Below are 26,984 nucleotides of genomic sequence, written 5' to 3'. Positions count from 1 at the left end.
GCCGTCTCGGGACCTGTTCAGGACAGGATGCCCGCCACCAGACATGGGGTTTTCTCCCTTTCCCGCACGTCACAGACACAGGCTACAGAGAGGAAATTCACACAGCCTGGAAGCAGGAATTGTAACTGACGGCTCTCACCGAGCTTGCCCCTCGTTCAGGTAAACCGCCTTCAAGCCTGCCCCCTCCTGCAGCGAGCCGTCGGGTTCCGGTGCCGGCTCCGCTGCCCCTTCCTGCAGCGAGCAGTCGGGTTCCGGTGCCGGCTCCGCTGCCCCCTCCTGCAGCGAGCCGTCGGGTTCTGGTCCCGGCTCCACGGAACGGTGCCGTTCCTCAAAGGGAACTGGGCCTAAGCGCAGACATGAATGCACGGCCTGTGCCTCCACTCTCACCACCTTCTCAGGGAGGCGCCCCATCGGCTTCCCTACGTTTCTATTAAGAATTACAAAAGCGCAAGCACACATGATGTTCCTTTTTTATTTTATTCTGGAGGTAATTAAGAACAAGACTGGAAAGGCAGAAACAATTATTGGACAGCCTTTAGGTTCCACTGAATATGCCAGTTTTTGGGGGGGTTGGCAGCCTGCCTAGGCCCCAAGGCTGCAGGGCCTGGCTTCATCCTGGGGTGAACCATCCTGGTGCCCTCACCCAGCGCTGGGGGGCCAGGGCCTGTGCCCGTCCCTCCGGGCTCTGAACCCTGCATGTGGGGAGGCTAGCCTCCCTGCTGAGAAGGGGAGGAGAAATCAGCGTCCTCGAGGCCACGTGGGGCCCTCTAGGTCCTCAAGTGCGGCCCTTTGACCGAAGCCAAACTTCAATGAAAAAATGCCACCTCGGACCCTAGCCCTAAATTTGCTCCATGAAATCTGGCTCCCGTCAAGGGGGCTGCACTTGAGGACCCAGAGGGCCCACGTGGCTCCCAGCAGCCCCTGCTTATCGGGCCCTGAGGGGATTTCACGGGAGTGGGGGTGGGGAAGGCCGGAACTGGGATGGGGTCAGGCACCAAGAGGAGGCTTCAACGATGCACGACGGAGATAAAGCCGGGAAGGTTTAGGGGGCTGCCAAATGTCTTTCCAAAAGGAAACGACGCCTGGGGGCTTTCAAAAAAGGGGGGGGAAATTAGCCCAGACACTCTGGGCGGGTTTTGGCTTAAACTCAAAGATACCAAAATAAAATATGAACTTTTCCCAATGAAAGAATGTTCACCACTTTTTTGACTACGGTGTAGCGCCAGGGGTTACGTCACTTCCGCCCGGGTTGGCGGGAAACTCAGGCTGGGCACTGGGCGCTGGAAGCGCGCTTCGCCCCTCCCCCACGGGATCTCTCGCCTCACAAGGGTCTCACCTCAGGTCACGTGCGGGCTGGAGCCTGGAGCCTCGTTTTTGGGACTCCCACGCAGGCGCAGTCTCGTCTCCGCCGCCTTCAGGCGCCTCAGTCTCCTCAGGGCGTCGGCGAGTCAGGGTGGCGAGTGAAGGTAGGGAGTGAGGGAGACACTGGGGGTGGCAGGCGCAGGGGCAGGTGGGCGGGCGCTGCTGTGGGCAGAGGGGCCCTGTCTGGGAGAAGGCCGGAGCTGGCTTCGAGTGCTGCTTCTCCCACACTTAGCTGTGAGGCCCGAGTCCGGGAGGGGCCGGCTTTTGTGGGAGGTGACACGGGGGGAGGGGGGCGCGGGGGAGGGAGGGGGGGGGGTCCCGAGGCCACGTGGATGCCTCCAGTTCTGTAGCGGGGGGGTTGCAGGTTGGGGGCGCCCGGCCCTTGAGGCAGTCGAGGCCCTGTCAGGCCCAGGGACCCAGGGCAAGCCCCATGGCGAGGATCCAATGAGATAAGAATGGAAGACCCCTCAGCACCCAGCCTGGCCACCAGGGGCCTCCACTTCCTCCCCTTCCCTCCCTGCCGGCCGGGGGCGGGGCCAGATAGGCCGGGTGGGGCGGGGCCTCCAGCGACAAGCTCCTCCCACTCTGGAAAGTGGGCCTGGCGACCCCGCCCACCTCCCAAGAGGTCCCGAGGTCCCATTGTCAAGTGCTGAGCACGTAGTAGGCACGTGACAACTGTTAGCTGGTGCCTTGATTCTCATTAGCTCTATTATTGTTACTTTTACTATTATTCTTATTCTTAAGGTCAAGGAAAGCCAGGGAGCCTCCGTGACCTGCTGAGGACACGCAAGTACCAGCAAAGGAAGGGTTTGAACCCTTGCCAGTAAGTGATCTTTCCTTGCTTCTAGCGTCCCAGTTCTGACCTTTCTGTTGCGGTGGTATGTCACAGATGTAGGTATTTAAAATATCTTAAGCAGTAGAAGTGGCATCAGAACCAGGAAGACCCAAGTTCAAATCCTGCCTCTGGTGCATACAGATGTGACCTTGGACAAGTCACTGAACTTCTCTCAGGGCTCTAGACAACTCTCTAAGGCTGAGCTGTAGAGAAAGTGCCAAACTGTACTTTTATCTGACAGTAGCCTATACCGGTGAAATTGCAGATCCATGTCCATTCTTGTTGCTGTCTGAAGTAGTACATTTTAAAATGATTGTTTGTGGCCACAGTTTTTATTTTTTCTTTTGGTTTGGTTTTTAGGTCAAAAAATGTCTAGAAAAGAGAGAAATCCATGTGTAAAGTTTCTGAAGGCCCAGGGAAACTCTGAACTTTTTTTTGCAGTTTTTGGGGTAAGTGTAATTGGCCATTTGTATTGCCTGGAGTTGTGAATTCATTTTCCTTTTTAAGTTTTGGTAACTTTGGTTTATCAAGATATTTGCTATCTAGTAAAACTGGATTTGTAACTAAAATGTTGTATTTCCACAGTTATACTGTACATTCACGTTGCATGTTGCATATTGCAGAGTTTAACTTGTATTTTCATGTGCAGCCCTTGGAAGAACAAGGCACTCAGTACTAGAACTCGATAATCTTCTGATGTTTGATGTAGTCTACTAGAATAGCACTTTGTATTTTTGGAAAATGATTTTTGAACAGAGTTTTTGATTCATTGTTAAAAACCGAGATTCATTAAGTGTAGTGTAACCTTTTGGGTTCCTTTTCTTTCTCTTACCCAATTATTTAGCTTATAGAAGTGTGAATAATTAAAAATATACTTTCATTTCACTTTTTGCTACAGTATATGAAAGAATATCTGTCAGAAGAATATCTTCAAGTTCTTGCAGAAGAACAGGCATTGAATATAAAAGAGAATGACAAATCAATTTATATCTGTGAACCATTTAGTGGCATGGCCTTTGATCATCTCCAAAAGGTTTGTCAACTATTTTGTATTTTACTTAGGATTTTCTGGTCCTTGTTCCAGTAGCTATTATTTTAGGCTGATCAGGTTTAGAGAAAATGCAAATTATAAATAGAGGTAGGCGACAAGGTGATAAATTTTCCAGCCACAACAACTCTCAAAGACTCTCTGCTAAGTTATAACATAGTGATATGTGTTGATGAGAGAGTACTTACACTGATGTAACTACATATTTTTGAAGAACAGGTGTGAATACTACAGCTTGAAGTTAAAAAGGTATGTAAAGAGAAAACTCATCTTTTTTTCCTACTTAAATGATGTTAACTTTTCCTTTTCTGTAGCTTGGCTGTAGAATTGTTAGCCCACAAGTACTTGTATTTTGCATACAGCACCATCAGTGTATCCCAAAATCAGAGTACCCAGTTTACAACATGATTATGGCAGATATAATTGTTTCTTGTACAACCCTTGACAGAGAAACAAAGGTAAGATGGTTTAGTAGAATTTTAACATACTTCTTATATGGAATTTTTTTGTTGGTTAAGCTATACCTCAGAATGTTTTGAATTTTATACTATATGCTACAAAGTAAAGGGCTGCAGCTTAGCAATATGATAGGCAAAACATTGATTAGCAGATTGAGTTGTACCCCATACAAATTGTCCTAACCAGTGGCATTTCATAATAATGTTCATGCAGTATAACTAAACCTCCGCATATTTACATCATGAAACCTACTTGTAACGTTACAGTTGGTCCAATCACAGGACTGTGATTTCACATTCCATATTGTCTTATCTCTGATACACACCTTACCATTTCCTTTCAGATAATAGGTGCCTACAATTGCCCCAGCCACTAGATCAAAATGACTACCAGCCCTGCCCCAGAACCATTGTTCCTCCTTTTATAATATTGTCCTGATGATATTAAGTGCTTGATTTGGGTAGCTATGCTTATAAATCAAAATGTAGAGACAGGATTTTTTTTTCTTATTTTAAATTGTTTTTATTTTAGACTTAAAGACTAAGACAAATACACAATAAGGAAAAGAAAAAGAAACTTATTATAAATTTAAATATTGAAACTTAAATACAAAAGAAAAGAAAAGAAGTATATCGTGTACAGCAGAACATGAGAGGATTCAAAATAAATACCAATAAATTTCCATTTCAAGAAAACCTATATAATAATGCAATACGTTGAAAACTGTCCATCTTTGCTTCCTTGTAAGTTTTCTTTTGTTATCTGCTGTGCACTTTTTACTTTGTTATTTTTCCCCCTTTCTCCCCTCCTCCCCCAAGAAGGCTACAATTAAACACAGATATATTTAGAAATAGACATATACATACACTTACATAGATGAACATACATACATATATGGATATATACTTTCCCTAACAAATTGTACACCGGATCTTTGTTTCTGTGTATCTCTTATTTCCTGTCCATCTCTTATTTCCTGTCCATCTTGACTTCTCTACTTTACTTCTACCTACTACCTTGCCCTCCTATTACTTAACCAACCCTACTCCAAGGATCTCTCCCTTTTTCTCCCATTCCCATAAATCTAAACACCCTTTTATATCCCCTTTTGATCTGTTTCCTCACCCTCCCCTCTAAAGATCCTTCCATAATAAGAAAAGAAAGAAAACATATTATAAAACTTAAGTACAAAATAAGAAAGGAAAAAAATGTCATGTGTATAGCAGAACATAAGAGGTTTCAAAATATATAGCAATTAATTTCCATTTCAAAAAAGTTTATGTGATCAATACTACTCATGTTGAAAACTGTCCATCTTTGCTTCCTTGTAAGTTCTCTTTTGCTCTCTGCTGTGCACTTTTTACTTTGTTCTTTTATTCCTCTTCCTGTTCCCCCCCCCCCAGGATACAGTTAAGTATGGATATATTTATATAGAGAGATATATGCAATGCATATATATACACATAAATACATATATAGATACATACACATATAAACATATACTTTCCCTAACAGATTCTACTCATCTTTGTTTTATGTTTGTGCATATCTGTTTCCTATCCCTCCTGACTCTTCTACTGCACTTCTACCCTCTACCTTGCCTTCTTATTACTTAACATACCTTCCCCTCCAAAGATCCCTCCCCTATCCTCCCATTCCCTTTAAATACCCTTCTATACTGCCCTTAGTTTGTTCCCTCACCCCAACCCGAGATTTGTCCCATATCCTCTCCCTCTTCCCTATCTCCTTAGCATTTTTTTCTTTCTGAATTTAGAAGACTTTTATTACTCTTTTAGGTATATATGTATTATTCCCTCTTGAACCCATTCCTAATGAAAATAGGTTTCCAGAACTAACAGCTCTCCTCTAATCTAATTCCTCTGTGTTGGTTCTTCCTCTTTCACCTCATTTGTATAAGATAATTACTCATTTTAGCTGTTCCTAAACAATTTGATTTTTTGAAGTCATATACTCAAGTCTACCCCATTCTTTCTTACGAATTACTCAGCTACTAATAATAATCTTGGACATATGTTTTACATTTTACATACGTAAAAGGTAAGCAATCTGTCCTTATAAAGTCCCTTATAATAGTCCTTGTTACATACCTTATATTTCTCTTGGCTCTTGTACGTCAAATCTTCTATTAAGTTCATGTCTCTTTTGAACAGAGTCCTCAAATTGTGACAATTTATTAAATGTCCTTTTTTTTTCATTTCAGGATTATGCTTAGCAGAGATAGAATTTTAAATCAAAATAGTGATTTAGTGAAATATGCTTTTAGTTCCTTTTTGAAAAGACCCATTGACCCATTAGAAGACTTCCATTTTTCTTTACAAATCAGCTGTCTTAATAATCCATTTTAATATAACTTTAGTGTTTGGATACATATTATTTTGTTGTAGACTTGGAATAATAGATGCTAGAAAAAATAACATTGATTATTGTTTAACATATTTCCTATCTCTTCTTTTGGAACTCCAGAATGAAATTCATAAATATGTACAAATGATGGGTGGACGATTTTTCAGAGATTTTAATATGTCAGTAACTCATCTTATTGCTGGAGAAGTTGGCAGCAAAAAATATTTAATGGCTGCAAGCCTAGGGAAACCTATTATGCTTCCTTCTTGGATAAAAGAGCTATGGAAGAAGTCACGAGAGAAGTAAGTTGTTTATTGGTCTTAAGGAATGATGCATGAGGTCAAATTAATTCTAATCCTTAGGGTCCCCTGAAGAAAGTTTTGTGTCCTCTCTCCTTAATCACTCAGTGACCTTAACAGAAGGGTGAAAGTTTCTTAGGCACAGAATGATGATATGTGCCCATGGTAGACAGTGTGATGTGGAAAGAGTATTGAGTTTGGGATCAGAGCACCTCTGTTAGTTGGAATGTGTCTGAGTGTTGGCCTTGTCAGTTCACCCCTCTGGGACTCCCATTTCCTCATCTGTAAAATGAAGAGGTTGTTTTAGATGAGCTCTGAGGTCCCTGCCACCTCCCTATTTAGTCTGCTATGAATTAGTCTGTCCCCAGAATTGCCCACATATATATCAGATTCAAAGGGAAGGTGACTTGGTATATGTTGCAATTCTTACTTGAGCGGTTATGATTATAAACCTAAAACATGAGAAAAGAAAAACTGGTTCTAACATAAGTAAAATATTTACTAACTCAACTTTGGAGCAAATATTTTTTTTTTAATTTTAATTATTTTTTAATGTTTAACGATCACTGCCATACAATTGAGATTTTATCCCCCCCACACCTACCCCCCACTACCCCCTTCCCTCCCCATGACTGCATACAGTTCTGTATAGGTTCTACATATACTTTCCTATTGAGTACATTTTCACTATAGTCATGCTATGTAGTCAGACTAAAATAAATGGAAGAAATCATATAACAAATCAAAACATGATACACAAAAACACACACATACACAAACATGATCTGCTACATTCTGGGAATGACTTCCATATTTCTTTCTCTGAGTGTGGAAGGCATTTTGCCTTAGAGAACCACCATTGGGATTTTATTATTTTTTTTTTTTAAGAAGTTCTTGCGTTATTACAAAATTCCAAGTCTACCAGAAAAAACTCTCGCACACTGCGGTCGTTGCTGTGCACAAAGTTCTCCTGGTTCTGGAGCAAATATTTTTGTTTAATTTTTACAGTACAGTAAATGTTTTCCTTTCACTGTTTTATTTTTTAATTTTTCAGCCCTATGACCCTATGTAAAGAAATAAATATGGAAACTTTCAAGTGCCCTTTATTTTTTGGCTGTACCATTTGTGTGAGTGGTTTATGTATCCTGGAAAGAAGAGCAATTCAACAACTTACAACTGAGCATGGAGGTCACTATATGGGACGTCTGCAAATGAATGGATGCACACACCTCATTGTTCCAGAACCAAAAGGTAAAAATGATACCCCCAAAAGTAAACCACAGCCATAAATAGTTGTTGCTATTGATAGCTGTTAATGTTTTGGTTTGACTTCCCTTGATAAAATAGGATATGTGGGTAGGCAGAGCCAAGATTGCAGTTTAGCAAGAAATACAAATAGCTTACCCCTTCCCAGCCACCCCTAAAAAAACAGAACAGACCTAGAAAATGTACTGGATCAAATATTGATGGGAAAATAGGGAAAAAAAGCCAAAGGAAACCCAGGTCATCATAGGGATACAGACATTAAGGATAGAGACTGGCCAGAAGTATGCCATGTGGAGCCCTACAGCTTTCAGGGCCTGTGACCAGGGTCAAGGGGAGGACCCAGAACCACCAGTGCATGGTTAGCTCCTGCAGAGAGTAGGAACAGGTATCAACTGGGAGCTCTGTCCCTCACTACCCCAGTTCCTGGTCACAGATCCAGGGCAGATGGTTGAGGGTACTTGCCCCTATGGGTGGCATTCCAAGGTAAGCATTGGTCCTGGCCCAGGGCTGCAGCTTCTAACCCAGTGGAATCCTACTGAGGAATAACAAGAGTGTTGTACCAGACCAAGGGGAAGCTTAGAACTGTGAGTCTGAGTCAGCTAGGTTTGCCACCTAGCTGATGTTGCCCAAATACAACAGCAGTTTACTATTGCTTAGAACCAGACCCAGCTTTAGGAACTTTGTAGAGCTCAGCCCAAACTTTGTCCTGGATTATACTGCTTTGGAAGCATCAAACGCTTTGCAGGTACTTGGAATAACATAACAATAGCCATGATGATGGTGACGATACCTAGCATTTCTATAGCACCTAGTATGTGTCAGACATGGTACTGATATCCTTACAACAACCCTGGGAGGTCAGTGCTGTTATCACCCCTGTTTTGCAGATGAGGAAATTGAGGCAAACATTTTTTTAAGAGACTTGCCCAAAGTCACATAGCTATGAAGTGTCTGGAACTAGATTTGAAGTCATCCTCCTGACTCCAGGCTCGGTGCTCAATGCACTGAAGGATCTCAGTGACAAGAAAGCAGCAGTCAGATCAGCCTAGACCTTCCCAGAGGTGCCCTGAGCCTGACCCTAACATCAAGTCCAAAGTCAGGAAGTAGACTGGAAGAATGAGCAAACAAAAAAAAGATCCCGACACAAAAACGTGTTATGATGCCATGGATGCTCCAATCCATCTGGAAAGAAGAGAATGATTCTACAGTGTCTAAAGGAAAGCCTAAAAGTGAAATTCTACTTGGATACAAATTTTAACTAAAATTCCTAGAGGAGTTGAAGCAAGCATTTAAAAAGTTTAAAAAAACTTTTTAATGAAATGAGAGCACCAGATGAAAAAAAAGGGTAAAAGAAATGAAGTTATGGAAGAAAGTATTTGAAAGGTAATTCAGCTTATTAACTCAAGAGATATAAAACCTTGCCCAAGCAACAAACTAAAAATTAGAATGGGCAAAAAAGAAGCCATTGACTCCATGAGACAATGAGAAATAGTAAAACAAAATCAAAAGTAGTAAAGTAGAAGAAAATGTGAGGCTGTCACATAGGAAAAACAAATGATGTGGAAAACAGATCACTGAGAAAAAGTTTAGGAATTACTAGAATACCTGAAAGCAAGGACCAAAAATGGAACCTAGAATCATATTTCAAGAAATACTAAAAGAAAACTCCCAGGACCTCTTAGAATCATAGAGTAAAGTGGAAATAGGAGGAATCCATTTATCATCTTCTGAAAGAAACCCCAAAATGAAAACTCCCAGAACATTAGAACCAAAAGCCAGAGCTTCCAGGTCAAAGAAAAGTTACTGCGAGCAATGAGAAGGAAAAAATTCAGGTACCAAGAAGCCACAGTTGGGATCACAGGAGAATAAGTACCATTACTATAAAGCAATGAAAAATTTAGAATATTATTCTAGAAGGTAAAGAATCTAGGACTATAGAGCTTGGGAGAAACAGAGAGAGATTGAATCTTAATCCACTCTGCAAAATGCTTTTAAGAATGTTATTTCACTTGATCCTCACAACAACCCTGTGAGGCAGGTGATACTTTTATTCTGTTTATAGTTGAAGAAACTGAGCCAAAGAAGTTAAGTGATTTTGCCCAGGCTCATATAGCTAGTAAGTTCTTGAAGTCACTTTTGAACTCGAATCTTACTGACTCTTAAGTCCAGCCCTCTGTCCACTGGATGTAGCTCCTCTCTCCACCTTCACAGAAAAGGACTTTTAATTGAATAGAGGATTGGCAGGTATTCCTGATAAAAAAAAAAATTGTATAGAAACTTCAAAGCTCAAACATAGGAATTAAAAGAAACAAAATATAAAGGGGATGGTTTCAGAGAAAACTAGGAAGATTTGTAAGAGCTGATGAAGAGTGAAGCGAACTGAACTAGGAGGATGATTCATATGCAAGACACCAATATTGCAAAGACTGTCAGACCTAAAAACAATCATCATAATCAGCGACCAAGATTCCAAGGTACTAATGATGAAGTGTGCTACTCACCTCTTGATAGATAATTCTTTGCAAAACGAGACAAAATGTGTATCTGTTGTTTTTTCATTTAGGCATGGCTGAGGCAGAAATTTTTCTTACTTGGCTGTGCATGTTTGTAGGGGGGTTTGTTTTTCTTAGTTCTCAGTTTGCGGGGAAAAAAGGGTTAGAGGGCATATTTCTGCTTATTGAAAAAGTAGCAATGATAATAAAGGACACGAGGAAGGGTCTTATGCCTTTCAGTTACCAAAAGAACAGCTCAAAAATATGTATTTCCTTGTTTGTTGTCATACCACATGTTAAGCTAAAAGCCATTAGAGGTAGCATTTTTAATATTTCACTAAATCTTATGTTTCTCTGGGAGTTTTTTGTAGCTGTTTTTCATACAAGTGCCAACTATTTGGGGAAAAGGGTTGGAGAGAAACCAAAAATTTAAGAGCTACAGTAATTATTAGGTTGCTCTATCTACATAGACAAATAGATGAAATATTTTGATTAAATTGAAAAATTTTCTGTTATTCCTGGAAATTGGTTGACTAAATTGGGTAATCAGTCCTTGTTCTGCTTTAAGAGTCAGTCCAGTCACTGAATAATTGGGTAGGCTATTGGTTTTGTATGCAGGGTACTTTACAAGAATGATGAGAATCTGAAAAAATGTGATGAGATAACTTGGGCTCTCTAGTGTTTTGCTAAAAGAGTAATAGGTTCTCATTTTCATATCAGAGTTGACAAAGCTTTTTCCTCACCATGATAGTCCTACCAGGTGGATAGTGTAAGTATTCTTATCCACATTTTAGAAATGAGAAAGCTGAGGTTCAGAAAAGTTAAATGACTTGCCTGGGGTCAGCATCGAGAGTGAGGGTCACAGATCCTGAATCCACATTCATGTTTTATGTTTTATGACTCCTAGTCTGTGTTGTTTTCTCTCCCTGTCCTACTTTTCACTAAGATAAAGACCTGTATGTGGAATTCCAGTAAATGTCTTCGAAGCTCTTCAGTCTCTGTACAAATGGACTTGAGAGGGACTTTCTGCTGTGCTTCCTTTTTATTATCTTTGCTCGTGTTTGTCGAACTGCCTTGGTGGAAGAGAGGTGCTCATTCAGGACCATGAATGTAAAGCTAAGTCTGAAATGAGTCCAATATTAATATTCTAATTAGATGATTATTCAGTTTGCTGGTGCTGTAGGACATTGAAGAACTCCTGGTTTTCAAGGATATCAGGCACAGAATTCTAATTTGGTTGTTTCTTCCACCTGATTCTGTTTTCTCTGCAGCAGTGGTGTCAAGTGCAGCATAATGAAATACTTGGAGAACAGAACAATTATGTGTAGAATTGATTGCAATTTGAATCAGCTTGATGTTTGAATAGTTTTGCTTCTTAAAATACTGGCTTTATTACATTTGTGCTTTGACATACATATATACATTCTCTAAATGTATAAATGAACATATGTATACATTATATGTTTAACATTGAAAAAGATCTGTGTATGCTTATTGAGTGGGGGCAGCTAGGTGGTGCAGTGGATAGCATGCTGGGCTTGAAGCTGGCAGGCTCATTTCCCCTAGTTCAAATCTGGCCTCACACACATACTAGCTGTGTGTCACCCTGGGAAAGTCACTTTACTCTTGTTTGCCTTAGTTTTCTCATCTGTAAAAATGAACTAGAGAAGGAATTGACAAACCCCTCCAGTATCTGCCAAGAAAACCATAAGTGGAGTCACATGTCAGACATGACTGAACAACAACATCCTTGTTTAGAAAGATGTTACTGATGAGGATGAATTGATAACTAAATTATGAAATTGTGAAATGGGGGCAGGCATGCCAAGTTCTTTAGGTACTCACCAAGAAAAGCATCGGCAGTGGGAAAGTGGGTGGCAGTCACACTTTAATTAGGCACAGAGGGTACAGAGACACATAGTGAAAGGGATAAAGAGGTAAATAGCATGGGAACAAGGGACAGAATCATGAAGGAAGGCAGGTGACATAGGAAGTGGGTTAGGGAGGGGTAGAGGAAAAGAGTATCTCTCATAGATTAGAGTTGGGAGCACTCAGCAGCACGGATCTAATAGAGAAGCAAGGGAGCTCAATGGGGCAGGAGTTTGAGGTCTCATTTTTATACGTTTTTTGGGAGGATAGATTAACTTATCTCTTCTACCTTGAAGTTAATTCATTAACATATCCAGTGTTATGGCTATTTATAGACTTAGGATATTGACTATAATAGGGGTAAGGATATTGCTCAGGGATACCAGAAAAAAGATAGAATTTTAACATAGGACTATAGCTTATATTCACTGCAGTGGAATATTTAACAGTATTGTGATTTTATTTAGATTTTTTTCACCTGAATTTGAGAATTTAATTTTGTAAAAGAATTCATAAGATAATAATTTTTCTCTTTCTACACATGGTAGGTCAGAAATATGAATATGCCAAAAGAAGGAATATACACTGTGTGACAGTTGAGTGGTTTTATCACAGTATTGAAAAAGGCTTCTGTCAAGATGAAGCCATGTATAAGACAGAGTCTGTGTTACAAACAAAGAGTGAGCCTTGTGTTTCAACTGCTTTGGGCCAGAACTGTGAAGCTAGTGGTAAGTCCCTCATTATAATTGTCATTTTTTTAGTTTTGGTTTGTTTATGGCAATGAGAGTTGTTTTATTAATGGGGTCATCAGATGTTTTGTATTAGAAAATTGGATTTATCATTGTTTTTTTTCTGCTTATAAGTTGAACAGTAGAAAAATGTCTTATAACTGTTCATAGTTTTTAGTTCATTTTATGTAATATGTTGCAGTTATGTTTAAGAGATTTAGTTTTATTTATCTCATATTTTTTCTTTTGGCAAAAATTCTGAATCTTATCTTTGAAATATAATTATATTCAGTTGAAAACTAAAGTTCATTGAGGGGAAACAATCCTGGAGTACCTGGCTTATTTATCATCATTTTTGAATTCTTGTCTTCATTACATTTTGGTATGTAGGTTATCCTCTTTCAGGTGTCTGCTGCATTTCTAACATCCATTCAGGTTATATTAATGAAGCTACACGTGATTCAGTTATGAACAATAACTTGGCATCTCTACTTGAGAATATGCAAAATCTGAATATCAGTGCATTTCAAGCACCTATGGATTTACTACACGGCTGTCGGGTATGTCTATAAATGAATGATCTCTATAATAATTTTTGGTACTCGTTAGCATTGTAATTATGACCTTTTATGGTAAGGGCCCTGCTTATCTTCAAACCTCATCTTCTGCTACTCTCTTACATGAAATTTCCTGTCAGTCAAATTGGTCTGCTCACTACTATTCCAGTTATACTTTTTGTCTCTTCCCTGTCTAAATTTGCTCATTCTGTCCCCACTACTTGGAATATTCTTCTCTTCCTAACCAAAATCTGCCTGATTTATAAGGCCTAGCTGGATTCTGAACTTCATGAAGTCTTTCCTATCTTTCTAGTCCATTTTGATTACCCTTCTCTGATTCTTTCTCTACCACTCATTTGGTTTTCATGATCTTTCTTATATTGTTGTTTTAACTCCTACCTTATTTCCCATTTTCTTTTAGCCTTGTTTTTCCAAATGTACTCTGGGCTCTTTAAGAAAAGAGAGTGTGTTATGCTATATTTTATCTCCTCTAGTGCCTATTGTATGTTGCTTTGCATATAAAAGGAAAGTCATAAATATGAATTGATTCATATTTTCACAATGTCCTTCAATGAAATAAAAAGGGGATATGTAATTATTCCCATTTTATAATGAGCACAAGATTGAAATTATAAGATATTTAAATTTATTCAAATAATATTCAGGATTCTGTTATGCTGTATTGATAGAGAATAAAACATTTAATGGAATGCAGCATTTACTTATTCTTGTCCCTTAAATCCAGCAAATGTGAGTCTCGTCTTATAAAAGAAAATTTACACTTCTAGCAGTCAAGGTGTCCCGATTTACTATGGGACATAGAGGTGATAAAGTTCTTGTTTAAAAGCATGCCACTGTCTTTCACTCAGTCACTTAACAAGGGTTTGTGAAGGACCTATTATGTGCCAGCTGAGGGGTGGGGAACCTGTGGCTTTGGAGCCACATGTGGCCCTGTTGGGTGCTGTCTTTTGAATCAGTCCAAGTTTTACAGAATAAATAAATAAGGGGATTTATTCTGTAAAGGTTGGATTCAGTCAAAGGGCCACACTTGAGGGCCTAGAGGGGCACATGTGGCCTCAAAGCCACAGGATCCCAACCCCTGTGCCATGTACTCTGATACTATAATCTTCTAATGTATTAAATTGTATAGAACAGACAGTTACAGAACAGTACAACATTCAACAAGCATTTATTAAACACTTGCTACATGCCAAGCACTGGGTTAGGTCCTGGAGTTACAGATTAAAAACAAAACAGTCTCTGACCTCAGGAAGCCTACATTTATATTTTGTTCTAGAGGTATTAGGGAACCACTGATGCTTCTTGAGGAGTGGAGCAAAAAAACCCTATGCTGTAGGAATATTGTGAACATTGGTTTGGAGCGGGCAGGGCCTAGAGGAAAGGAGACCAGTTAGGTGGTGGGAGTAGTCAAGGCAGTCTGTGATAAAAAGACATGGAATAGGATTGTGGTCATATCAGCAAAGACAGAACAACAAATAAATGAATGTTGTGGTGGCAGAATTAACAGGATGTGTTATTGATGGATATGGAGGAGAGGGAGAGTAGAGTCAAAGATGACTCCCGGGGTTCAAAAGTAGGTGAGTGGAAGGGTGGGTGTCAGGGCCTCAGTAGGGAAAGGGAGTTAGAGTTAGCAGGAGGGGTAGAAATTCCATTGTGAATATGTTGATTATATAACAAAGTCTTAGTAGTGTGGTATCTCCAAAATATATGAGAAAAAGAAGCAATCACCATAAATCAGTGTTCCTGGGAAGGGGCTCAGATGGTGTTGGGGGGTTGGGACTTGAGCTGAATCTCAGAAGATGGACAGGATGAGCTTACTGAGGAGAGAAGTGGGGTGGGCATTGCAGGCAAACGATATGACCAACAACGAGGAGGAAGGAATGGGCACGGCATGGGCTAGAGGACATTTCTTTTTTGCTACAAAAGATAGAAAGACCTAGTGCAACTTTAAATTAGCAAGAATATCAAGTTCTCTAAGAGAAACAGAGAATTCAACAAATAGCTTTGGCTTAAGAGGCAACTTAGTGTAATGGAAAGGGTAGTAGAAGACTTGTGAGAGTAATGGATCTGACACTTAAAACTTTGTCATTCTACACAAGCTACTTAACCTCCTGTTTCCTCAGCTATAAAATGAGGATTATATCAGTCCTTGTACAAACCTTCCCCACAGAATTATTGTGGGGAAAATGCTTTGTGTATGTTGAAGTTCTGTGTAAGCGTAAGCTGTTTCCATGTAGGTCGAACTGGGAAAATCTTAACATGATTGCCCTGGTTTTCCCTGTTCAAAAGCAGGGATATGGTCATAATGTGAGACATATTTGGGAGGTTGCTGGCAAGTTACATAATTAATTTACAATCTACTTTAGTCTAAACCAAGTATTTTGCTATTCTTTCTTTACAGATATATCTTTGTGGGTTTCGTGACAGAAAAGTGGATGAGGATAAACTAAGAAGATTTATTAATTGTGGTGGTGGAATTTGCTTTAATCAGCTCAATGAAGATGTGACCCATGTTATTATTGGAGATCATGATGATGAGTTAAAACAATTTTGGACTAAATCAACACACAGGTTGTGACCATTTTTACTTTAAAAGTGATTTCCACAGTGATAGTGATTTTTCTTTTCTTGTAAATTATAAAAGTGATTATGAAGCAGAGACTTACTTTGTAGAAACTCTGTAAAAGAGTCAAGTAAGCAAAGAATGGTCCTCCTACCTCAAACTAATATGTCATGACTGTATTACTGTTTCCATAGGCCTCATGTAGTAGAAGCAAAATGGTTGCTGGAGTGTTTTAGTAAAGGTTATCTGCTTTCTGAGGAACAGTACATCCAATTGAATTACCAGCCTGTCCAGATATCCATAGCAGAACAACAAGGAAGGAAAAGGAAAAACTATTTTTCTGAGCTAGAATTTGCAGATGCTGAGAAGCATCAGCAAGCTCAAAATGACAACGATGCCATGATAGTAGGTAAGAACTATTTAAGTCAAGTTTATTTTTTGAGAAGAACTGACTTTTTCTTAAAACTGTTTCCAAAATTGTGTTTTGATAATATCAGCTTCTACTTTCATTTAGCTTATTTGTCCTTAAAACATCCCTGTGAGGTAGAGGCAGGTGTCTTTATCTCTTAGCAGGTATCTTTATCTCTTCCTTTGCAAATTGTGAAACTTAGACACTGAGTTGTTTTTTTTTTTTTTGAAAGTTTACCTCCTTGATAGCTAAGCTACAATTAAAATCCAAGTCTCGTTCCCAGATCCATTAGTACTCTTATTTTCCTAACATCTCAGTGTATTTTAGTGTAAGATTAAAATTTCAGGTACTGTGGGTTGTTGCTTTGGTTTCTAAACTGAAAGATACTATTATATTGGGGTTTTTTTTAACAACTTTTGAAGACTTTAAGAATTCTGTTCACTGTAATGAGAAGCCACCATGCATAGGTTTCTAATTCTAACTACAATTGCTTCTTGAAAGTCCAATCAGTAAACAGCCCTATTGGTGAACTCACCATCCCTCTGAATCCCCAACTAATCAACAAGTATTTTTAAAAATTACTTTTTTCTCTCCCTCCCACCTCCCCCCAATTAAACAAAGCCCTTGTAACAAATATATATAGTCAAGCAAGACAAACTCGTGCCATCAACAAGAATTTTTCCAGCATCTGCTGTTTGTCAAGTGCTGGGGTAAAAAGACAAAAGCTAAACAGAATCCACTGTCTAGAAGCTTAGATTCTAAAGGAAGAGGAAGATACCATGCACATGTATAGGTGTACACCAAACAGATTGAAAAATAACTGTGTGGGGAAACAGTTTTGGTCTCATGCAGAAGTTGCCACTTAGTCTAAGTCTTTTAGGAAACTGGACAGCTGGAACATAGCCATGGGAGGTGGAGGTGGAGCATTATATGTGAGAAACACAAGAAGATTAGTTTTGCTTGATCATAAGTACATGGGGGGAAGAAGGAGAATGAGACCAGCTTGGAAAGAGCTTTAAATGCCAAACAGAAGTTTTATAGCTAATCCTAGAGGTGATAGGGAATCACTGAAATTTATTGAGTAGGATGGTGAACACAGTCTGATTTGTGCTGTAGGAAAAGGACTTTGGCAGCTGTGTAGAGCATGAATTTGAGTAGGGAGAGACTTGAGGGAAAAAATGTCTCTTTTCCTGGGCTCTGTCCCCCTAAATCTTTTGCCTCTCCCAACTAAAATATAAATTCCTTGAGAGGAGGGCCTATCTCACTTTTGTATTTGCATCCCCATCATTTAGCACAGTACTCAAAGCAAGCATGTAATATGTGGTTCTGCATTCATTCAGGTGGTGGCTGTGAGTAGACAGAAGGGGATGGATGCAAGAGATGTGATGAAAGTGGAAATGACAAGTCTTGGCCTGATTAGATATATGGAGTTGAGGATGACTCCAGGCTTGCAAACCTGAATGATTGGAAGGGCAGTGATGTCCTCAACAGAAATAGAGAAGTTGGGAAGAAAGGGTGGGTTTGGGAAAAGTGATGAGTTCTATGTTGGACACATGGAGTTGGAGATGCCTCAAGGACATCCATCCACTTTGACATGTGGGACTGGGAGGGTCCAGCTAGAGACTGGGTGTGGATATACAATTTGGGAGCCCTCCTCATAGAGAGAAAAATGATCATTATTACTCATTAGCAAAGTTTGAAGGGCATATTTTGAAGATGCCTTATAAGTGATAAGTATTTAAGTACCTTCTCTGACCCAGAAGTGTGCTAAATCCTGGTAAGGATATGAAAGAGGAATGGTTCCTGTCTGAGGAGCTTGCAGGCTGACTAGAATCTCTTAAAATGTTTTTCTTCCTACAGTTTTTGTAACTTGTTGCTTTCATGGATGTTGTGATTTAATTAGGAATTTGATGCTTGTGTTCACCATTGTTGCTAAGTGCAATTTGGAGAATATATGCTTATTTTGTAAGCTATGTAGTCTATGGTCATTTGCCATTGGTCCAGTTAACCAATTATCGGCTCAGCCTTACTCTAAAGAGTGACCCTTTTGAGAATCCTTGACACTGTTACTTGCATCAGTACTATGTTTAGAGATTCCAGTGTCATTGTGAAACAAGGAGGAATTTCACCAGTATTGCAGTTTATTTTGTTTGTGGTTCAGACCTGTGATTTCACTGGTATAAAGAATTCCTGTTGTGGAAACTCTATGCTTACTAAAGTTGAGTCATTGTGCAAGGTCACACAATCCAGTAAGATTCAGAGGTGGGACTTGAACCCAGCTCTTTCTGATTCCAAGGCTGGTTCTCTCTCTACCATGCCATGTTGAAGGAATGGATAATTTCAGGAGTATATTTTTTTACCCTGTAGTTTATCTAGCCATGACCTGATAAGTTCTTTACATACACATATATACTGCAATAGTGATGTACTTGTAATCTTTGTTAAGTAGGCAGTGCAGAGTATATCTCAGTATATCTCAACTATATGAATTGCTATCCATGTTCTATAAATCTTTTATAGTAAATCCACCTAATTTTTGGATACTTTTCTCTAAATTTTTTAAATATTTCATGCTAATATAACAAATTAGCAAAGATAGCTAAGGATGAGAATTGTCTGGCCCTAAAGAAGAAATATGAAAAAATAACTTCAACTGCTTCTATACAAAATTGGAGAAGCCATCAGAATACAGTATTTGATGTCAGCCTTTTTTGGTTCATTAATTAATTTTCTAAACTTTTTTCTTTCTTCCTCTTTATTCTGTATTATAAAGGATGGCCCTCTGGGAAGGGGTTGGAAGGGATACAGTGGGGATTGTAAGTACTGTAATAAAAACAATCTGTTAATAAACATTTGTGTTTTTTTTAAAATTCCATAGGTTATGATTTGGGCTGACCATCAGTTATCCCTCCTTTTCCAATCATATCTTTCTCAGATGATATCTTTTATGCTACATCTTACATGAAAGTCATCATTGGTAATAGTCTACATTTCTCTATTGCCCTTTGAATCACGATTATATTGAATGGTTTGTAGCCACATGGAAATTACTAGGGGAATATTAGTGTTAGAAAGATTGGTTTTTGTGTTGGGAAATATCTTGGAATTGTTGAAAGTGTTAGGTTATCATACATACACTCTAGTCTTACCTCTTCTTTCTGTTTCATTCTGGGGCCAGCTCACTGTCCATGAAATGCATAGTAATAGACCATATCTAACTGTATACCATAGTCTGAACAATAGACATTCTTCATCTATTTGTTTCTTTCCTGTTGTAGACTGTTGATCTCTTTTGAGTGTTCCTGGATCTTATTAACAAAGCCTGAAAAGCAAGTGAGGTATAGCAAAAAAGAATACTGTATTTGGAGTCAGAGGGCCTGACTCCAAGCAGCCCTGCTGCTTTTGATTAGTGTGATTTTAGGCAAGTCACATAACCTCCTGGGCCTTAATTTTCTTCTTTATAAAGGTGGTTGGAGTGGATATTTTCTAAGGACCATCCAGCTCTAAATATCATTCTTTGTAGTATTCAGATATCTGATGTGTTCAGCACATCTGCAGACAGGAACATCTAGATACTTACTGTTTATAAAGAGTTCCTATTTTGTTTGAACTCCATTTGGTCTTCTCTGTTGCCATTTTAGGGAGTAATACTACAGTTTGTGACTTTTTTTCAACATCTTCCCTTCTTTAGGATATCTCGAAAATCAGTCCCTTGGTTCCTTCAAAATCATGTCACCTCCATTCAGGTTTCTTTTCTGTGTGCTGGATTTGATCTAGCTCCTTCTATCTTCTTCCTCATATACAGATGTGTGTTTGCAGAGGGAAGGGAGACTGGGATCTTTGAGTCCAAAATATTCCACTGTCGCTGGTAATTGGCAAATATACCATTTAAAATTATTTCCTTTTTCCCATCTGAGAGTGCATAATAAAATCTGGTGTACCTGATCAAAAATCACTTTTAAAATGATAAGGAGACCATTTAATTGTCCATATTTTAAAATATCATAATTTTCAGCCAACTGTGGTTTAGGGACTATTGGAAATCTTTTGGGCACTAGCACTCCTTAAGTGAATAGTACTGGTATTCACTGTATATATGGAAGTGAGTGGAAAGAATAAATATATAACTCAAGTTTCCTTCCACACCATGTACATGTGAAGATTGTCCTTTGTTTTGTAATTTCAGCAACAAATTATCTCTGCTCAGAAATTTCACATAATTGGAATATGAATTTTCTTTCATTGAGAAATGTTTTTCCTTTCTTTTCAGATGATGTTGAGATGTCTGGAGCTGGGGTCTGTAATGATCCCTCTCATATTACTGTACAAATGGAGAATCAGTCTTCCTTTGGCCACAACTTACTGCCTGAGACTACTACAACTATTGAAGGTTTATTTAGCCAGAAGAATTTTCTTATTGTTGGTTTTAGCGAAATAGATGAATCTTCCATTGCCAGTGCTATTAAAGAAAATGCTGGAAAAATATTGTCCCTCCAAAGGAGAAGTATTGCTGACTATGTCGTGGTTCCTTTGCTGGTGTGCAAAGTGGAGTCAGCTGTAGGAGAAGTTGTTACAAATACATGGCTGGTAAGAGAAAACTGGTGTATCTTCAAGTAACATTGTTAGAAATAGATAAGGATGAGAATTGTAATTGAAGGATAGCTATGAATACACTGGAGGTGATTTATCATTGCACATGAAGTTCTCTTTTAGGTAAAGTTTGATCTGAGCACTATTGAGATATTAAAATTCACAAACACATCAAATGCTGAAATGGGAAGCAAATGGTTGCAATCTAAGGGCCCATGTGATTCCTGGCATAACAATAAGGAAGTGACGTCAGATGGTCTTGTATTTGCGTAGTTGCTTGCTCATGGGCTTTCCCCTAAAACTTACTCCATGTAACTTTTCAGGCTTTCCATTAAACTGGAAAGAAGAAAAGGCAGAGATCAGCTTAATGCACCCCAGAGGAGAAATTTAATTTTGAAGAAAAGCTCAGTGACCAAAGTCATGGTCAATCTGATGGATTTTAATACTCTTATCTAATGAATTAATTTCAGTTCCTTTATTCCATAAGATTAGAGGGAACTTTTTGTCAGACCTGTGATTTCAGGGCTGTAGGGAACTTTTGATGAGTAAACTCCTTCTACTATTGCAGATTGACACATGCTCCACAACTTGACTTGCCCAAGATCACCCAGGGCAGAATGTGTCAGGGGCAACACTTGAACTGAGGTTTCCTGACTCTAAAACTAGCTCTCTATTATTACATTTTATTGCTTAATGAAAAATGTATTCTTTATTCTGTTTCTTTCATAGGGGAGAGGGCAAAGAGGCATAGAGAGTAAAAATATATTGAGAATAAATTTAAATATCAAGTTTTTACTAATGCACAACTAATGTTTCTCATTTAAACAAAAGGTTTTTGTAACTGAACTGCCATTAATCTCAATACCTTATTCCTGCTTTTGTTTTCTCTCTTGTAAGATTACTTGTATTGAACAACAAAATCTTATTGACCCAAAGTCAAATCCACTTTTCACACCAGTGCCAGTATTGGAAGAAAGTAGTAGTCCTTTAGAAAACTGTGTTCTTTCATTCAGCCAGTTTATTGGAGCAGAGAAAGAGACCTTGGTACAGTTAGCAGTCTTCCTTGGAGCAAGGTGTGTATCCTAATTAGCATATAAACTTGGTGGGCTCTTTTATTTTATCTCATTGAAAAAACATGCAAAATAGAATTAGACTTTGTGTACTATTTATGTCTGTGTAAAAATGGTTTAAAAGGATCTACTACTTGAGAAAGTCACACATGCTATTAATGTATTTCTTGTGGCATGAATCAGTGAAAGGAAAACAAGATTAATGAAATATATCCATTGCTGCTTTCTATACTAGAGATTATGAAATCTCCAGGTTCACAATCATTTGTATCCATTGCTCATACATAATGTCAAATGAACTTGAGTCTTTGCTCAACTGCAGTATAACACATGACCAGTGCTTGATGGATATCTCCATCTGAATATCTTCTGGCATAGCAAAATTGACATATCCAAAACTGAACTTGCATTTCTTTCCCAAACCCGCACCATCTCTAAAACTCCCTTCTTTCTGGTGATGACAGCACTGTTTTCACAAAGACCAAGATTTGAGATAGCAAAGATATCTTCATTCTCTCTTCTACCATAGTTAAATATTTGTCAAACTGCCAAGTTTTCCATCAAAAGAACTACTGCATCTAAACCCAGAAATCCTATCATTTGCCTTGCTGCTCTACTCTGTGTCTTCACCTAGAGCAACACTGTCTAGAGCAGCCTTCCAGAGATTCTGTTCCCCTCTTACAGAGTAGTGAGTCTACTCAGTTTTGAAATCTTGCCCAATGCAAGAGGTATCTTGAGTTGGCAGGCTTGCCACCCCTGTCTGACTTTTCTTGTGATACCAGTAATTCTGGAAAGGCTATCAAAATTGCTGTTAATATCGCCATTCACCCTTATTGGGATTCCATGGAACACAGTTTTGTCTCCCCTGTTAGAATGAAAGATTCTTGAGGGCAGGAACTGTCTCACATTTATATTTATATCCTCATCTCCTAGCATAGTGCTTTTTGTCTATTCTTTTTCTCCAGTCATACTGCTACTATTACCCTAGTTTAGGCCCTGATTACCTACTCTCTTGAACCATTGTAACAGCCCTCAGTTGGCTTCCCTGCCTCCAGGCTCTTCCCTATCCAATCCATTCTTCCCTCAGCTGCAAGAATAATCTCTGAAGCACAGGTCTAACCATGTCACTCATTGGCTCAGAAACCTTCAGTGACTCCCAGTTCCGTCTGTGCTCTAAAATACAAGATCCTTAGCCTGGCATTTAAGGTGCTTCCTGTTCAGCTTCCAAACTTCCTTTTGTAGTCTTAGTTCCTAACACTACTTGTTACACATTCGTCTCTTCTCCCAAGCTAGATGTGCCATTCTGCCACAGTGCACTCCAGCCCAGATGATCTCTGGAAAGTTCTTTCTTACCTTGAGGTATCCTTGAGGATTCTTCTTCAGTATTCAGCTCCCCTCTCCTCCTCTAGGTGTCCTTCCCTGGTTTCTCACACCCACTCTTCATCCTAGTATGCTTTGTCTAGATCTCCTTTGCCTCTCTTTTGTCTGTCCCTACTGTGTTTTTTACTTACCTGTGTCCTTGCCCTATCTGCCCCTCTCTGCCCTTTCCTCAGTAAAACATCAACGTCTTCTTGGGAAGATTTGTACAAAGTGATGCAGAGGTGAAGGAAACAGAACCAGAAAAACAGCACACCCACAATGACTGCAGCCAGAGAAGAAAGAAAGTGAGAGCTTTGCAGTTAGAATGACTTAGCTCTACTCCAGGAAAGAGATGACAACATGCAGCTCCCTTCCTTCTTTGCAGAGTTGGAAGAACTCTTGAGTCTAGAATACTATATACTGCTAGATTGTGGCAACATGAGAGTTTTGAGGAACTGCCTTCCCTCACCCCTGCCCATCTTCTTCTGTCTTCCTTAAAAGGGATTGCTGGGAAGGGATAGAAGAGGGAGCAGGAATATGTTTGGAAAAGAAAGTGATGAGGCAAACAAAAAAATGAGTTACTTTATAAAAGAAAAAACTTCTCAAAAGCAGATAGTATTGATATTTTAGAGAGTAAGAAAATAAGACACAGGGATGGTCTGACCGTGGTTGTACAGTTGCAGTGTGTGGTAGCATTGGGACTTAACATCCAGGCTTTTGCATTTCTTTCTCTAGACTACATTGCCTCTCAGTAAGCTGCTACATGGCTATCAGGCTAATTTCGAAAATTCCTTCAGAATATACTTTTCCCAGGCCCAAATGGGAATTAGAGGAGAAGATGTAGCTTTTTAGGTGCTGTTCACATTTTCTCAGGCAGATAATCTGAACACTCCCACCCAGTGTTCAGTTTCCCATTTCAGAGAGGCACAAAGCAATTTGGGTGTGCTTGTGTTGTACATTCTCTTGTCTGTAAGCTTCCAGGCTTTCTGCACATTTGGGTGTTCTCCCTGACACCCAGCAGAAAGGCATCCTGCTGGTTTGGGTTTTGGTGTCCCATCCCATTCCATTCCTTGAGGGGCAGAGCTGAACAAGTCTGAGGCCTTCCTACTACTTACTCCATTTCCCTTCTCCCCAGTTCTGTCATTTTATCAGTAGGTAAGTCCCTTAGATGTGTCTGCCTCAGTTTTCTCACCTGTAAAATGGTGATATTCTTTCCTACTCAACATCACTGCTCTGTTGTGAAGATCAAATGAGATTTGTATGTGAAAGCTCTTGGGAGAGTTAAAAATATCTTTATGGATAGGAAATATTATTGTTACCTGTTGTGTTCTGCTTTCCTTTCATGTGCCTTTGGGTAGAAGAGTGAAAGTAAGTAGATAAATAGTTATATAGGTTAAAACATTTTCTTTGTTATTACTTGTAGGAATATTTGCATTTTGTATTTTTTTTTAAATAACTGATTATCTCTCATAATGATTTTTGTAGCATTCTGGGGTTTTTTAGTCAGAGGAACTTAACTGTATCTTGTCCAGCAGCATCCCTTATTGTTTGTTTCCAGATAAATTATTGTCAGCTTACTAAATGTCTACATTGACTATTTCAGAGTTCAAGAATTCTTTGTGCGCAAGGGCAGTGAAAAGAAGGACATGCTTGCTAGTACCCATCTCGTAGTGAAACAACCAGATGGTTCTAAATATCAGGCTGCCCAGAAGTGGGGATTACCTGCAGTGTCTATGGATTGGATAATCGAGACTGCTAAATTGGGGAAGAGAGCAGATGAATGCAAGTTCATGATTGGAAATCTACACAAACAAGGTTGCCAATCTGACTTTGTTTTGTTATGCATATTTCTATGACTAGTTGATTCATGGGAATGGTGTTTGATCTTTAGCATTTTAAAGTGATATATTTTCCACTACTTGCTAATTATTTCTTGCATGTCTTGTTCTACTCTCTCCCAGACTTTCTCTCCCCCCATCAAAAAAAAATATGGACTCTATTTGGACTCTGTGATAGATTTTTTTAATTCTCCCACAGCACCTTACACAGAGATAAACACATAGCAGTTACTCAGTAAATACTTGTTGAACTGAATTCTTTGCTTTATTAAAGTACAGACATATTAGGAGAAATTTTCATTCTATAAATCATTGAAAACACTAATTGTGCAAGCCTGTTCTGGTTAACATTATGTAATGAGAAGGAAGGATCTGGGTTCAAAGCCCTTACTCTGCAACTTATTACCTTTATGTCCTTGAGAAAGTTAGTCTACCTCCTTGAGCCTTATTTTCTCAGTTGTAAAATGAGGCAGTTAGATAAGATGACCTTAAAGATATCTTCTATTTCTAGATGGATTTCCATTAATTTAGCAGTCACAAGTGATTTTCTCATAACAACTTGAAGTAGGGAGAAGTACAATCATCCTAATTTTTGCAGATAAGGAAATGCAAGCTGAAAGCTATATCTACCTAAATGCCAATAGTTATTTCATTCAGCATTATTGGAAAAGTGCTGTTCTCCAAAAGAGGCTTATAATGGGTTTCTAAATTAATCCTATGTTTTTTCCCCCAGGGTGATACTACTTTATAAGAAAGAAGAAAAAACCCTTCACAAGACAGCCCAAGATGAGCAATTATACCTTCATCAACCTACTACAGTGCTTTAATAAAAGTTTCTTCTTTTGATGACAGAATAGTTCTATGAAAGTAATGATAAAGTTTGTGCAGCACAATTTATACTACCCCTTCATTGCTCAGGGTTTATACATGGCTTTATAGGCAATCTCTATCTTGTGATCCTGGTGAAATATAAAGGACTATCTATTTCTTAGGATTCACCGTTCCTATTTTGCTTGTTTTTGTTCCTTCTGAATTCATGGCTGGGATATTGGAAATCCAATTTGTATAATTGTTTTAGGATTCTATTTAATAGGCTAATGTGCAAACACATTTTTCAGTCTTGATTTTTGATACTATACAGTTACCTGGTAATTGTCCACATACGAATATTTCTCTCAATTGCCAATATGACACCTGTGGCATTGTTACAAGTCCATGTAGAAGAGTCATGCTAGCCTTTTTTTTCCTAAATGCCTTCTCAAACTCAAGTGGAAGGCAGAGATTACGTCTTTGCTAGGCTTAATTATTCTTTAGGTGATGAAAATTTCTGGAAGCATTTGTTGAACTTTGAAGATGAATCTCTTGGGACTTCATGTCCCACTGTTAATTATTATCTTTTGCTATGGGAGAATGAGAAAACATTAATATAAAAGTAGGCAAAAATGTGGGGGTTTTAAGTTTATCTTTGCTGTGATGCTTGCTTTTATACCTTACAACCCTCATGCCTTTTTTTCCTTCCCACTTTTCAAGAATTCCCCTATTTCCCACTTTCCCACTTGTCTATGAGTGATGGTGAGAGCAAGCAACTGTCACCTGAACAAAGCAATCCCAAGTTACCGAAACTATTGCCACCACTCACTGCTGCATTATTCCTGTGATCTATGGGTTTTCTGATGAGATTTTTGGAAATGTCTCTAATTACCTTTCCCATTCCTGTAGCAATAATGAAATTCATTTCAATGAGGAACCATATCAACAGTTGCCTACAAGAAGCCAGCTGTACCATTCCACTGCATCTTAAACTGTTTTCAAATATGGATTGAATAAAGTTTCATTTAATTTCATTTATTACATT

General features: G+C 39.0%; 1 protein-coding gene across 5 annotated transcripts; it reads left to right on the top strand.

Annotated features, from left to right (window-relative positions):
* Window positions 1–1,309: 1,309 nt before the first annotated feature.
* Window positions 1,310–26,977, top strand: LOC140532645 (DNA topoisomerase 2-binding protein 1-like). Of its 5 annotated transcripts, none has more exons than XM_072651357.1 (15): window positions 1,310–1,466; window positions 2,107–2,185; window positions 2,558–2,646; window positions 3,096–3,230; window positions 3,560–3,703; window positions 6,189–6,370; window positions 7,422–7,618; window positions 12,543–12,722; window positions 13,158–13,282; window positions 15,702–15,871; window positions 16,058–16,272; window positions 20,543–20,859; window positions 21,760–21,935; window positions 24,895–25,106; window positions 25,863–26,977. In XM_072651357.1, exons 3-15 carry the CDS (start codon window positions 2,566–2,568, stop codon window positions 25,865–25,867), a joined length of 2,139 nt encoding a protein of 712 aa, XP_072507458.1. In that variant the 5' UTR covers window positions 1,310–1,466; window positions 2,107–2,185; window positions 2,558–2,565; the 3' UTR covers window positions 25,868–26,977. The 5 variants fall into 5 exon arrangements, with proteins under 5 accessions (XP_072507458.1, XP_072507457.1, XP_072507455.1 ...); XM_072651356.1 differs by having other exon boundaries at window positions 13,128–13,282; XM_072651354.1 differs by having other exon boundaries at window positions 13,113–13,282.
* The last annotated feature ends 7 nt before the right edge of the window (window positions 26,978–26,984 follow it).

Source organism: Notamacropus eugenii, chromosome 3, assembly GCF_028372415.1.
Source record: "Notamacropus eugenii isolate mMacEug1 chromosome 3, mMacEug1.pri_v2, whole genome shotgun sequence".
Taxonomy (NCBI): domain Eukaryota; kingdom Metazoa; phylum Chordata; class Mammalia; order Diprotodontia; family Macropodidae; genus Notamacropus; species Notamacropus eugenii.
The sequence above is the reverse complement of the archived record's forward strand: the minus strand, read 5'-3'. Positions and strand labels throughout refer to the sequence as shown.

What these genes read in the sequence shown, in the direction of transcription:
- LOC140532645 (XM_072651354.1), top strand. Translation starts at nt 2,566, where the DNA reads ATGTCTAGAAAAGAGAGAAATCCATGTGTAAAGTTTCTGAAGGCCCAG. An exon ending in TGGAAGAAGTCACGAGAGAA is followed by an intron (nt 6,371 to 7,421) that starts GTAAGTTGTTTA and finishes TTAATTTTTCAG; the next exon opens with CCCTATGACCCTATGTAAAG. An exon ending in GCAGTCTTCCTTGGAGCAAG is followed by an intron (nt 21,936 to 24,894) that starts GTGTGTATCCTA and finishes TGACTATTTCAG; the next exon opens with AGTTCAAGAATTCTTTGTGC.